Source organism: Fukomys damarensis, unplaced genomic scaffold (assembly GCF_012274545.1).
Source record: "Fukomys damarensis isolate Sample0158 unplaced genomic scaffold, DMR_v1.0_HiC HiC_scaffold_27, whole genome shotgun sequence".
Taxonomy (NCBI): Eukaryota; Metazoa; Chordata; class Mammalia; order Rodentia; family Bathyergidae; genus Fukomys; species Fukomys damarensis.
The window spans coordinates 23,210,678-23,222,259 of record NW_022900939.1 but is presented as its reverse complement, the minus strand read 5'-3'; the positions used below and the strand labels follow the sequence as shown (position 1 = coordinate 23,222,259).

The 11,582-nt window shown below is 55.0% G+C and overlaps 2 protein-coding genes across 2 annotated transcripts in view; one reads left to right on the top strand and one right to left on the bottom strand.

The window, feature by feature from the left end:
• Scyl1 (SCY1 like pseudokinase 1) overlaps positions 1-10,543 on the top strand; it is a 12,716-nt gene extending 2,173 nt beyond the window's left edge. The window contains exons 2-17 of the mRNA XM_010636179.1: positions 17-279; positions 479-828; positions 1,229-1,319; positions 1,417-1,572; positions 2,990-3,148; positions 4,384-4,491; positions 4,983-5,096; positions 6,606-6,761; positions 7,247-7,435; positions 7,556-7,631; positions 7,878-8,042; positions 8,251-8,393; positions 9,675-9,746; positions 9,832-10,038; positions 10,120-10,180; positions 10,282-10,543. Coding sequence (XP_010634481.1) covers positions 17-279; positions 479-828; positions 1,229-1,319; positions 1,417-1,572; positions 2,990-3,148; positions 4,384-4,491; positions 4,983-5,096; positions 6,606-6,761; positions 7,247-7,435; positions 7,556-7,631; positions 7,878-8,042; positions 8,251-8,393; positions 9,675-9,746; positions 9,832-10,038; positions 10,120-10,180; positions 10,282-10,406 — 2,435 coding nt within the window. The 3' untranslated portion in view covers positions 10,407-10,543. The remainder of the gene's footprint in view (positions 1-16; positions 280-478; positions 829-1,228; positions 1,320-1,416; positions 1,573-2,989; positions 3,149-4,383; positions 4,492-4,982; positions 5,097-6,605; positions 6,762-7,246; positions 7,436-7,555; positions 7,632-7,877; positions 8,043-8,250; positions 8,394-9,674; positions 9,747-9,831; positions 10,039-10,119; positions 10,181-10,281) is intronic.
• The window catches only part of Ltbp3 (latent transforming growth factor beta binding protein 3), a 15,295-nt gene continuing 14,139 nt past the window's right edge, over positions 10,427-11,582 (bottom strand). Inside the window, exons 24-27 of the mRNA XM_010636178.2 lie at positions 11,558-11,577; positions 11,390-11,470; positions 11,175-11,306; positions 10,427-11,060 (exon numbers count right to left, since the gene is read on the bottom strand). Of these exons, the coding sequence (XP_010634480.1) occupies positions 10,909-11,060; positions 11,175-11,306; positions 11,390-11,470; positions 11,558-11,577 (385 nt within the window). The 3' untranslated portion in view covers positions 10,427-10,908. The remainder of the gene's footprint in view (positions 11,061-11,174; positions 11,307-11,389; positions 11,471-11,557; positions 11,578-11,582) is intronic.

Here is an 11,582-nt window from a genome sequence, read left to right as displayed (position 1 = left end):
ACGTGGGCCCGGCCAGTCCCCAAGGCTGGCCTTGGGAGAAGCCTGGCCGGCCCCGACCTCCTGCGGTGCAGACCACCTGAAGCTGGTGAGACCAGGCAGCCTGGCTCCCACCCTTCAGGCCGTGCTGTCCTCCCCCAGGCCACGGGCAGCCCGGTGTCCATCTTCGTGTACGATGTGAAGCCTGGCGCTGAGGAGCAGACCCAGGTGGCTAAAGCTGCCTTCAAGCGCCTTAAAACTCTCCGGCATCCCAACATCCTGGCCTACATCGATGGGCTGGAGGTAACCTGCTGGCCTATCTGCCCTTCTCTGCCCCTCACCTTCTCCTGGCCTCCCGCTCCTGTCTTCTCTCTGCCTGTCCCTCAGTTTCCACTTGGGCTTCAGCGCTCCTACATTTGGTTTCTGTTTCTCCATTGCCTTTCTCCATCGTGTCTCTCACCAGCCCCCCAAATTACCCTGATATCGCTGTCTCTTTCCCCAGACAGAAAAGTGCCTCCACATAGTGACAGAGGCTGTGACTCCGCTGGGAATGTACCTCAAGGCTCGAGGAGAAGCTGGTGGCTTGAAGGAGCAGGAGCTGTCTTGGGGGCTCCACCAGATAGTGAAAGCTCTGAGCTTCCTGGTCAATGACTGCAGCCTCATTCACAACAATGTCTGCATGGCCGCTGTGTTTGTGGACCGAGCTGGCGAGTGGAAACTTGGGGGCCTGGACTACATGTACTCAGCCCAGGGAAATGATGGGGGACCCCCCAGCAAGGGGATCCCTGAGCTTGAGCAGTATGACCCCCCGGAATTGGCTGACAGCAGTGGCAGAGTGGTCAGAGAGAAGTGGTGGGTGACTGGGGGCAGTATGCCTCAATGTGCCCTTTTTTGGAGGCCCCTGCAACCTTGGGACCCATAGACTGGCTGCACTCCCCCATCCCTTGCTGCCTGGCTGGGGAGGGAACCAAATTTCCAAGAAGGGCCCACTCCTCTGCTCCCAGGGTCCTCAGTGTGGTAGGGCAGGACAGACACAGGCTTAAAAATTGGTGGTTCAGAGTTTGGAAGCTGTGTGACCTTGCTTCTCTGAGCCTCAGATGCTTTATCTGTTAAATTGGGCTGATGAAACCCATTTCTCTGTGGGGCTGATAGATCAGCTGAGGGACACAGCCAGGGCCTGGTGACCAAGGAGGGTTGGAGGCCTGCACTTGTGGACGATGGGGCCCTGAGCAGCTCTGGGTCACTGCCACAGGTCAGCAGACATGTGGCGCCTGGGCTGCCTCATCTGGGAAGTCTTCAATGGGCCTCTCCCTCGGGCAGCTGCCCTGCGCAACCCTGGGAAGGTAAGCATCCAGCCCCTAGCTATCTGCTCTGCTCCAGCCCCTCTATCCCTGCCAACTACCCATCACCCCTTCCCTGACACTGAACTTTCCTCCACAGATCCCCAAATCACTGGTGCCCCATTACTGTGAGTTGGTGGGAGCCAATCCCAAGGTGCGTCCCAACCCAGCCCGCTTCCTGCAGAACTGCCAGGCACCTGGCAGCTTCATGAACAACCGCTTTGTGGAGACCAACCTCTTTCTGGAAGAGATTCAGGTGAGCCCTCCCGCAACCCACATCCTCACCCCCAGCTTCTCCCTTGCATTCCTTGCCTCTGCCCCCACCACACCTTTTAGGCTCTCTCATAATTGGACCCTCTGATGACAAGCATGGACTATGGTACTAGGCCCTTTGGGTGTAAAACCCTGGCTCCAACTCTTACTTGCTGTGTGACTTTCCATGGTTGAAGCTTGGTCCTAATAATGTTTACATCAAAGGAACATGGGGCCTGGGGGTGTAGCTTAGTGGTAGAGGACTTGCTCGCCTCGTCTGAATAAGACCCTGAGTTCCATACTCAGTGCTGCAAAAACACAAAGCGAACAGAGGAGCATGGGGCAGAGGTGCTTAGCACAGGGAGTCCATGGGGGATCCATCCAGGACCCCTGTGCATACCAAAAATGTAGGTATGTGAGTCTCTTATGTAAAATGCTGTAGTGTTTGTTCATGACTTACATCTTCCTGTTCTGAAAGTGTTTCTAGGTGATTTATAGTACCTAACACAATGTAAGTGCTATGTAAATAGTTATACTGGGCCAGGGATTTAGCTCAGTGGTTCCGCTGCCTGCCTTGCAAGCTCAAGGTCCTGAGTTCGATCCCCAGTACCAAAAAAAAAATGTTATTATACTGTATTGTTTAGGGAATCATGAAAGGAAAAGTATGTCTGTACATGTTTGATATATACTCAATATTTGTTTCCCTAATACTTTTTTTTTTGTACCGGGGATCGAACTTGGGTCCTTATGTTTGCAAGGCAGGTAGTGGCACCACTGAGCTAAACCCCTGGCCCACCCTAATACTTTTGATCTGTGGCGAGGTAGGACAGGAGGGGCCCCTGGAAGAAACCTTGTGCCAGATCTTAAAGGAGAAACTGTTGGAAACACTGGGCCCTGCTGCCTCCCAGCCAGTGTGGAGGCAACAAAAACCTTATCTTTTGGAGTTCTCCTCACATGGAGTTGGGGATGTGCTCAACCCAGCCAGGCAGGGGAGCCAAATAAGACTTTACTTCATTGAGCCTCAGTTTCCTCATTTAGGTTTTTGTGAGCAGGAGAGGTGATGCGATAGAGTCTGATCCACTAGTGGCTGCGCTCCTAATAGCAGGTCAGGGGTGCAGAGATAAGGACAGTCACTGACTGGCTGTTGCTATGTGTAGTCCTGTGCTGGCAGCTTTTGTGTGCATTTTCTGGTTGACTTCTTTGAATAGCCATGAAAAGTCATTGAGTTATGATCCCATTTTACGGATGGAGGACCTTGCCCAAAGTTACATAGCAAGTAGGTGGGAGGGCAGGGCTTTGAACCCAAGCAGTGGCACTCCAGAGACCACAGTTCAGGCCCAGGTGTCCCCTGCCCTCACACGTAGCTGGGTGCGTGTGTGACCAGCTAATTTTCTCCCTGGGCCCCGACCTCATTCTTCCAGATCAAAGAGTCAGCTGAGAAGCAGAAGTTCTTCCAAGAGCTGAGCAAGAGCCTGGACTCGTTCCCTGAGGATTTCTGTCGGCACAAAGTGCTGCCCCAGCTGCTGACCGCTTTTGAGTTTGGCAATGCTGGGGCTGTGGTCCTCACACCGCTCTTCAAGGTCAGTGCAGCCGGGAACCTCCATGATGGCAGAGCTGGAAGGCCCAGAGCCTCATGGGCCCCAGACACCCAGTGGGGTGCATCAGACCGCCAAAAGAGAAGTGCTGGGGTGGGGATAGCTCTGCAGAGCCTCCGGGTGTGGGCAGCAGGACAGAGCAGCCCTTTGCCCACTTGAGGAAGAACTTCATGGTGCTTTGGCAAGGTGGTGCCACCTGACCAGCTTCAGGAAGGCCATCTTGTTCTTGGGGAGGAGAAACCCTGTGCTTCCAGATTCCTTTGTCTTCAGTCGCTTTGCTTCAGAGCCATTGAACCTTCCTCATAATGTGAAAGACAGCCCCCCTGGTCTGACTCATGCGCCACTCCATTTTCCTGTCCTCCCTCCTCCCCTCTCAGCATTCAGCTTCCTGACTTCTGGGGACTGGACCCTCCCCCTTCCTTGGACCCCAACCATTATGTGGGCACCTGCCTTTCCCCTCCCCAGCCACCCCAGGAGACCCTTTGCTCTGAAGGCACTTGCTGGAGGGGGAGAAGACAGCCATTAAATCCTGTAATTGGAACTCCCAGAAATTGTAGGTAAAATTAAGTCTGCACATGGTGTCCAGGGGCCTGTTTTCGTGAACGTATGTTTTGGTTTTTTGTGAGAGGACAACTCTTCATAGCAGCGCCCCCCCTTTTTTTCAGACAGGGTCTTGCTTTGTAGGTTAGGCTGGCCTTGAACTTACTGTGTAGCCCAGCCTCTAACTGGAGGAAATCATTCTGCCTCAGCCTTTCAAGTGCTGGAATTACAACCCCCTCCCCCCAGTTCTTCATAGGTTTTGTTTGTCTTTGTTTTTGTGGTACCTGAGAATGAACTCAGGACCTTGCATTTGCAAGGCGGGCAGTGGCACCAGTGAGCTAAATCCCCAACCCTTTTTTGTTTAAAAAATATATTTTTTATTAGTACATGTTTGCAGAGCCTAGCAGTTACATTTATTGTGGGGAGTATATAACACATCTTAATGCTTTTTTTTAAATCCATTTCTGTTGGTGGTGCCTGCTTATAGGGAAGAGCGTGGAGCTTTCATCAACCTCCTCAAAGAGGCCTTTTCCCCGAAAGGCTAAGGGCAGGACTAACTGAGACAGTATGGGCAAGAACCACCCCCTCTAGTCCAGCATCACCCCACCTCATTCCCACCTGGGAATCAGCAAGGAGCCTTGTGAATGTAGCTGAACCCACTTTCCTGTTCTGTTCCTCAGGTGGGCAAGTTCCTCAGTGCCGAGGAGTATCAGCAGAAGATCATCCCTGTGGTGGTCAAGATGTTCTCATCCACTGACCGCGCCATGCGCATCCGCCTCCTGCAGCAGGTGGGGGCCATGGCCAGACCTTACCCTGGCTGCTGGGAGGTTCCTGCCTTACTCTAGCCCCAGGCAGGTGGCTTTTCAGGGACCCCTGAGCCCCTTTCCTGAACATAGACACAGGTGAGAGGCCAGGAAGACCAGGCTCACTGGCAGTCTTGGTGATGCCCAGGCTTCAGGGCTCAGAGGCTCCCTACCCCCAGCTTGATCACTCTAGCCCTCTGGAGAGGGGATAAAGTCTATTCTGCCAACCCCAGGGCAGCTGGGAACATCAGACAGGACTGATGCGATCTAGGGGTGGAGGACCCTTGGGAACCGGGAAGAACCAGTGACACTCAGGTACCAGCCCTCTCCAGTTGCCAAGCACACCAAGCTTCCTTAGGCCAAACACATGGGCAGCACTTGGGAGTCTGACCTGGGTAAACCAAGTCCAGAGTGGCCAAACTGCAGTGTGGGGGGAAGGGGCTGGCCATGTTCTCATACTTCAACCTGGGCTACAGATGGAGCAGTTCATCCAATACCTTGATGAACCAACAGTCAACACCCAGATCTTTCCCCACGTCGTGCATGGCTTCCTGGACACCAACCCTGCCATCCGGGAACAGACAGTCAAGGTGGGTGTGGCTAGGCCAGAGCAGTTCAGTGAACACAACTGGTTTGGCTGTGGGTCTAAGCAGGCTGTGGGAAGGCAGGCACCATCCATGCTGTATGCTTGCATGGTCCAGACCATGGGTATAGCCCTTGCCAGCAGGGGTGCAGGTTAATCATGGCCTACAGTCCTTTCAGTGGACACTGCCTGAGCACCTGTCTGTGCCTACCTCATGCCCTGGCTAGGATGCAGTGTGCCCAACCCCCCTGCCCTCAAGGGGGACAGAGACTAGGCCTAAAAGACATTAAACGGGATTAGGAAATACAGGGGCTGGGGATTTAGCTTAGTGCTTCCGCCACCTGCTTCTGAAGAGTTAGTCCCAAGTTTGATCTCTGGTAACCAAAAAAAAGAAAATATATATTATGTTAGGAAATAAGGGGGAGTGTACAGAGAGGGTTTGCAGTTTCAAGAATGGGACCACCTTGCCAGGCATGGTAGTGTACACTTTAATCTCAGCACTTGGGAGGCTAAGGCAGGGGGATTGCTGTGAGTTTGAGTACAGCCTGAGCTACAGAGTGAACCCTGTCTCAATTTTTAAAAAATGGGACCACTTTGCTGAGGAACCTTTAAGGAAAGGGGGCCAGGGAATGATCTATAGGAGAAGAGGAAATAGGTACAAAGGCCTTGTGGCTGAAAGGACTATAAAAGTAACAGCAAGAGATTTAGCCTGGTCAAAGGGGAATGGTTGTGGGAGGTAGAGTCCAGGGGTAACAGTGGGGTGTGGCAAGGACCTAGGGCGTTCTCTAGTAAGTCCAGAGCAGTGACAGTCTGACTAAGGGCCAGGTTAACAGGAGGCCGGGCCCCCGCTGGACTCGGTCTGCTTCACAGCCAGGTGGAGATGTCAAGCTGGCCACTGGCCACGCACATGTGAAGTTTGGGGGAGAAATCTGGGCTAGGGTGCACATCTGCAGTCTGCCAGCTAATAAGTGAGCCTATTAAAACCAGGAAATGGGAGATTTCAGGTGAAGAGTGTAAAATGTAATATAGGTCAATGGATTCACTCTGGGATGTCTGGACATTAAGATTGCAGCAAAAGGAGCAGCCCGTTCGGGTTTGGGGGAGGCTCAGGAAGGACTCATGTCCTGGAAGACTGGAGACAAAAAATTTAAGGAGGAGAGAGAACTTGGGGGTATTAAAACTGCTGAAGGTTCAGGTTTGGTGAGGACAGAGAATTGACCATTGAATTTAGCAGTGTGGAGGTCATCAGTGTTCTCAGCCTGAGCCAACTTGGTAGGGAGTGAGTCTAAGTGGTGTGTAGACAGCAGAGAGCAGAGGAGAGAAATGGGAATCAGAAGTGCAAACAACTTCTGATGCCTTGCTATAAAGGACGACAGAGAAACGGGGAACCTCCTTTGCCAACATGCCAGTGGCTTTTGCAGCTCTGCTCAGAGCCAGTGCACCAGTGGCCAGTACACTCTTCCAGGGGGCCATTCCTGCCCTGCCCTGTCTGCCTACTGTCTTCTTCACCCCACAGTCCATGCTGCTCCTGGCCCCAAAGCTGAATGAGACCAACCTCAATGTGGAGCTGATGAAGCACTTCGCACGGCTGCAGGCCAAGGATGAACAGGGCCCCATCCGCTGCAACACTACAGTCTGCCTGGGCAAAATCGGTTCCTACCTCAGCGCCGGCGTGAGTGTCCCAGGCCCAGGATGCCTGTGTGCTGGTTCCCTCATTCCCCAGAGACCTGGACCCTGGGCACTCCTAGCTCCAGTGTTGGACTCCCAGGGCTGGCGTGGGTTGTGCCGGGTGCACACGGCCTATAGAAGGTAGACCTGGGATCTGAACCTGGGCCTGCTTGTTCATCTCCTCAGCCAGGGTCTGTAACCTTGGACATTTGTGATACCCAGAGAGTTAACAGGAATGAGTAGCTTGAGTCAGCAGGGCGGGGAGGAAAGGCATGTGCCTGTCACTGAGCAGCTGCTGCTCTGGCCCATTTCCCTGAGGCAGCCTGGAGCCCAGTGGTTGGGAGGAGGAGGCCAGGTTGAGTTTTAGGTAAATTCTCCCCATTGAGGTTGTTAGTGATGATAAATTCCCTGTTCCAGAAGGTAAGACCTCATGGCTCTGGGCCCCCGTGTTAACCCAACACTTAGGAGTCTTCTCCCCTGCCCCACCAGACCAGACACAGGGTCCTCATCTCCGCCTTCAGCCGGGCCACAAAAGACCCATTTGCCCCATCCCGGGTCGCGGGTGTCCTGGGCTTTGCTGCCACCCACAACCTCTACTCACTGAGTGACTGTGCCCACAAGATCCTGCCTGTGCTCTGTGGCCTCACTGTGGATCCTGAAAAATCTGTGCGGGAGCAGGTAAGGCGCAGCTGAAGCCTGACTTTGGGGCTGGGGCTCTAGGGGCTGTGTGGGCCTGGCCAGCCTTGCAGGCTATCAGAGACTTGGGATTCCCTAGCTCTGCCCCTTGCTACCCCACAGGCCTTCAAAGCCATTCGAAGCTTCTTGTCCAAACTCGAGTCTGTGTCAGAGGATCCCACCCAGCTGGCAGAAGTAGGTGAGTGGCCTACTGTTGTGTTCCTTTTCCCCATGTCCTTGACACTCATTTGGTGTGTCCTGTCCCATTGGTGTTTCTGAGAGCTGGGAAAACCCCAGTAAGCAGAACTGATTCTCCCTTCTACTCATAGATGGGAGGACCCAGGCCTGGAGAAGAGAGGGCACAGCTGCAGGTCACTTGCCCTCCTTTCCCCTCCCTGCCGAGCCTGAGGTGCCCATACTTGCCTCTCTCTCCCACACTACTCAGAGAAAGATGTCCATGCAGCCTCTAGCCCTGGGATGGGAGGAGCGGCAGCCAGCTGGGCAGGCTGGGCTGTGACTGGAGTCTCCTCACTCACCTCCAAGCTGATCCGTGCACACCCTACGGCCACACTAGCTGAGACCAATGTGCCCCAGAGACCGTCACCAGAGGGTAAGTGCTCCAGCCTGGCTGCACAGTGACTCAGAGGGCCAGGAGGTGCTGTCCCCCAGGGGCTGCTATTGTCTGGCTTCTGGAATGGTGATGGGGACCTAGGGGATGAGGTGGAGTCTGATCCCCTTGTGGGTTTCCTTGGTCCCCCTCCCTCATCTTACTCCTTGTCCAAAGACCTCCCTGAGAACTCAGGGACTTCTGTTCCCAGGACATCCTACCCCGGCCCCCAACCCAGTCCCTGCTACCCCCACAACCTCAAGCCATTGGGAGACACAGCAAGAGGACAAAGGTGAAGAGGAGGACAGCAGCTCTGCTGACAGATGGGATGACGAGGACTGGGGCAGCTTGGAGGTGAGTGGTCTCAGGTCTCCCTAGGGGACCCCAGGCATGCGTGGGGCTCCCTGGAGTCAGACCTGCCCTCTGCACAGCACCCCTGCAGGTCTGCTCATAGAATTGGCCCTGTAGGCCGGAGCCAGCAGCTGAGCCCACACTCAACTCCAGGGCCCCCGGAGCATGGTGGAAAACACACAGGCGGGCAGTGGTTGAATAGCCCCTGACTTGCCACTCTCCTCTGCACCCTGTCCCTTATCCACCTGTGACAGTGCCCACCCTGCTCAGGGTCAGCAAGAAGAGGCCAAGCCAGGCCTCAACCAGACCAGGCCTGGGGGCTGCCAAGGATGGGTGGAGAAGTGGGCTGCCTTGAAAAGAATCACAGAGCTCTGGGCCAGTCTCCCCATCTGGCTGACCACAGTCTCTGGACCCTGAGATCTATATCTTTTCCTTGGCCTTAAAGATGGGCCATGTCAGGGAGGGGTCAGTGTATCCATTTTATAGACAGGGAAGTAAGTGAGAAGGAAGATAAAGACTACAGGGGTGGCTGGGCATGGTGGCAATTGCCTGTAATCCTAGCACTTTGGGAGGCTGAGACAGGCAGTTCACAAGTTCCAAGCCCAATCTGGGCTACTTAGCAACTTAGTGAGACCTTGTTTAAAAACAATTCATTAGGCCAGGAATTTAGCTCAGTGGTTCCACTGCCTGCCTTGCGAGTGCAAGGTCCTGAGTTCCATCCCCGGTAGCAAAAAGAAAAAGAACCCAATTCATTAAAAGCCAGGTAGCCAGGCATAGTGGCGCACTCCTGTAATCCCAGCACTTTGGAGGCTAAGGCAGGAGAATGCTGTGAGTTCGAGACCAGCCTGGGCTACACAGTGAGTTCTAGGTCAGTCTCAACTATATAGTGAGACCCTGTCTCAAATAACCAAAAAACAAAAAAAAAAAAAAAAAAAAAGCCAGGTATGCTGGCACATACCTTTAATCCCAGCACTCTAGAGGCTGAGATAGGATCACTTTGAGTTCCAGACCAGCCTGAACTGCATATCCAGACCCTGTCTCAAAAAAAATTTTTTTTCATTTAAAAAGCGGGGGGATTTAGCTCAGTGTTTCTGCCGCAAGCACAAGGTCCTGAATTTGATCCCCTCCAAAGTGGGGGCGTGTTGCTCAGTGCAAAGGTCCTGGTTTCAATCCCCAGTATCACACACATGCACAGGGAGACCACAGGGTGGAGCCCTTGGCTGGGAAGGGCCTTTTGGGCGTCCGGAGTGTTACTGGTCACGTGCCCTCCTTCTCACTCTGCAGCAGGAGGCTGAGTCTGTATTGGCCCAGCAGGATGACTGGAATTCGAGGGGCCAGACTAGCCAAGCTGGGCAGGTGAGCTGGGTCAGTCAGGGTGCATTGTGTGTATTGGGGTAGGATCTACCTGCCCCCTCTCCTCTCAGCACACGCTATTCTGCAGGTCAGCCACCTGGACCACAAATCCACAGAGTCAGACTGGAGCAGCTGGGAGGCCAAGGGATCCTGGGAGCAGGGCTGGCAAGAGTCCAGCTCCTCAGAGCCACCTCCTGAAGGCACGAGGCTGGCCAGCGAGTATAATTGGGGTGGCCCAGAGCCCAGTGAGAAGGGCGACCCCTTTGCTGCCCTGTCTGTGCGTTCCAGTGCCCAGGTATGGGTCAAGTGAGGGTGCAGAATGGGGTAGACCTCAGCTGAGTATCAGCCCTACTGTAGCCAGAACTTACTTTTTCAGCCCAAGCCAGATGTGGACTCATGGGGTGAAGACAACTGGGAGGGCCTGGAGACCGAGAGCCGTAAGTGCTTTCCCTGGAGGGGTGGCAGCCGAGGCAGGAGAGGCTGGGGAGCTGATACCTGGACAGGTCAGCCTTCATTTCCCTTCCCTTCCCTTCCCCAGGGCAGGCAAAGGCTGAGCTGGCCAAGAAAAAGCGTGAGGAACGGAGGCGGGAGATGGAGGCCAAACGCGCAGAGAAGAAGGCAGCAAAAGGCCCCATGAAGCTGGGAGCCCGGAAGCTGGACTGAACCCTTGGGGTGGGCCGTTCCAGTGCAAAAGCAGGCCCAGCATTGTATTTATTGTACAAACCATGTGAGCCCGGCCAGCCTGCCAGGCATCTCTCACGTGTACATAATCAGAGCCACAATAAATTCTATTTCACACACCCTGTCCTGGGCTCCGTCTGGCTCCTCCAAGGTGGCTGGGGTCTGGTGCTGCCCTGCAGTCCTGGCCAACCACAGATGTGAACATCAGTTTGCTTTGAAAGCCAAGAATAAATCAAAGAGGCATGATCTGATTTATCAGTTTCTAGGACTCATCCTCAGGAAGGCCAACAGTGCCCGGCAGACCCAACACCCAACCATGAATGGGGACCTCTGTGGGCACCCTCCGACCTTGGAGTGCAGAAAAGTTCTGCAGGCCCTGGAGGGTCCCTGGGTCTGAATGCCGGGTTGGGGCAGGAGCGAGAGACTGAGCTTGCCCCCAGTGTCAACTGAAACCTCTTGGTGATCGGATGATCTCCAAGGCTGCTCAGCGGCGGCGCTGAGGCACACAAGCCCCGTGCGGGCGGCTTCGAGAGAAGCCTGCCTTGCAGACACAGCGGAAGGAACCGCTGGTGTTCACGCAGCGCTCGCTCTTGCACAGCAGCCCGCGCTGGTTCAGTTCTCTGCACTCATCGATGTCTGCAGTAGGGGGCGACAGTGAGGCCTTTGCTGAGCTTCCAGTCCTGGCCTGGGGCTGCAACCCCACCCCCACCCCCGCTGGCCCCACCGCTCTGCCTCCGAAGTCCTGCTCACCCACGCAGCGGGAGCGGGAGGTGTCCAGCTGGAAGCCACCAGGACACTCGCACACGGCGCCGCCCAACCTGGGGACGCACCGGCCACTCACGCATCGGCACTCATCTGAGTCCTCCTCGGAGCTGTCTTCGTCTGTGCCAGCCGAGGAATACGGAAGTCAGCGTCACCCCCCTGGAAGGACAGCCGGACACCGCCCCACCTAGGCTGTAATTCACCTCTCAGGGGTTTTCCCAGCAGCAGGGGGCTCGTGTCCCAAAATGAATTGCTCTCACTCTGCGATGTCTGGCAATGGGACCCTGGGTGGGGCGCGTCAGGAAGGTCAGTGACCTCGTTGTGCCTCCGAGCCCCCACCCAACACCCCAACCAGCTCTTGTCAGGCTCACCCGCGCCGCGCGGCGGGCACGGGCG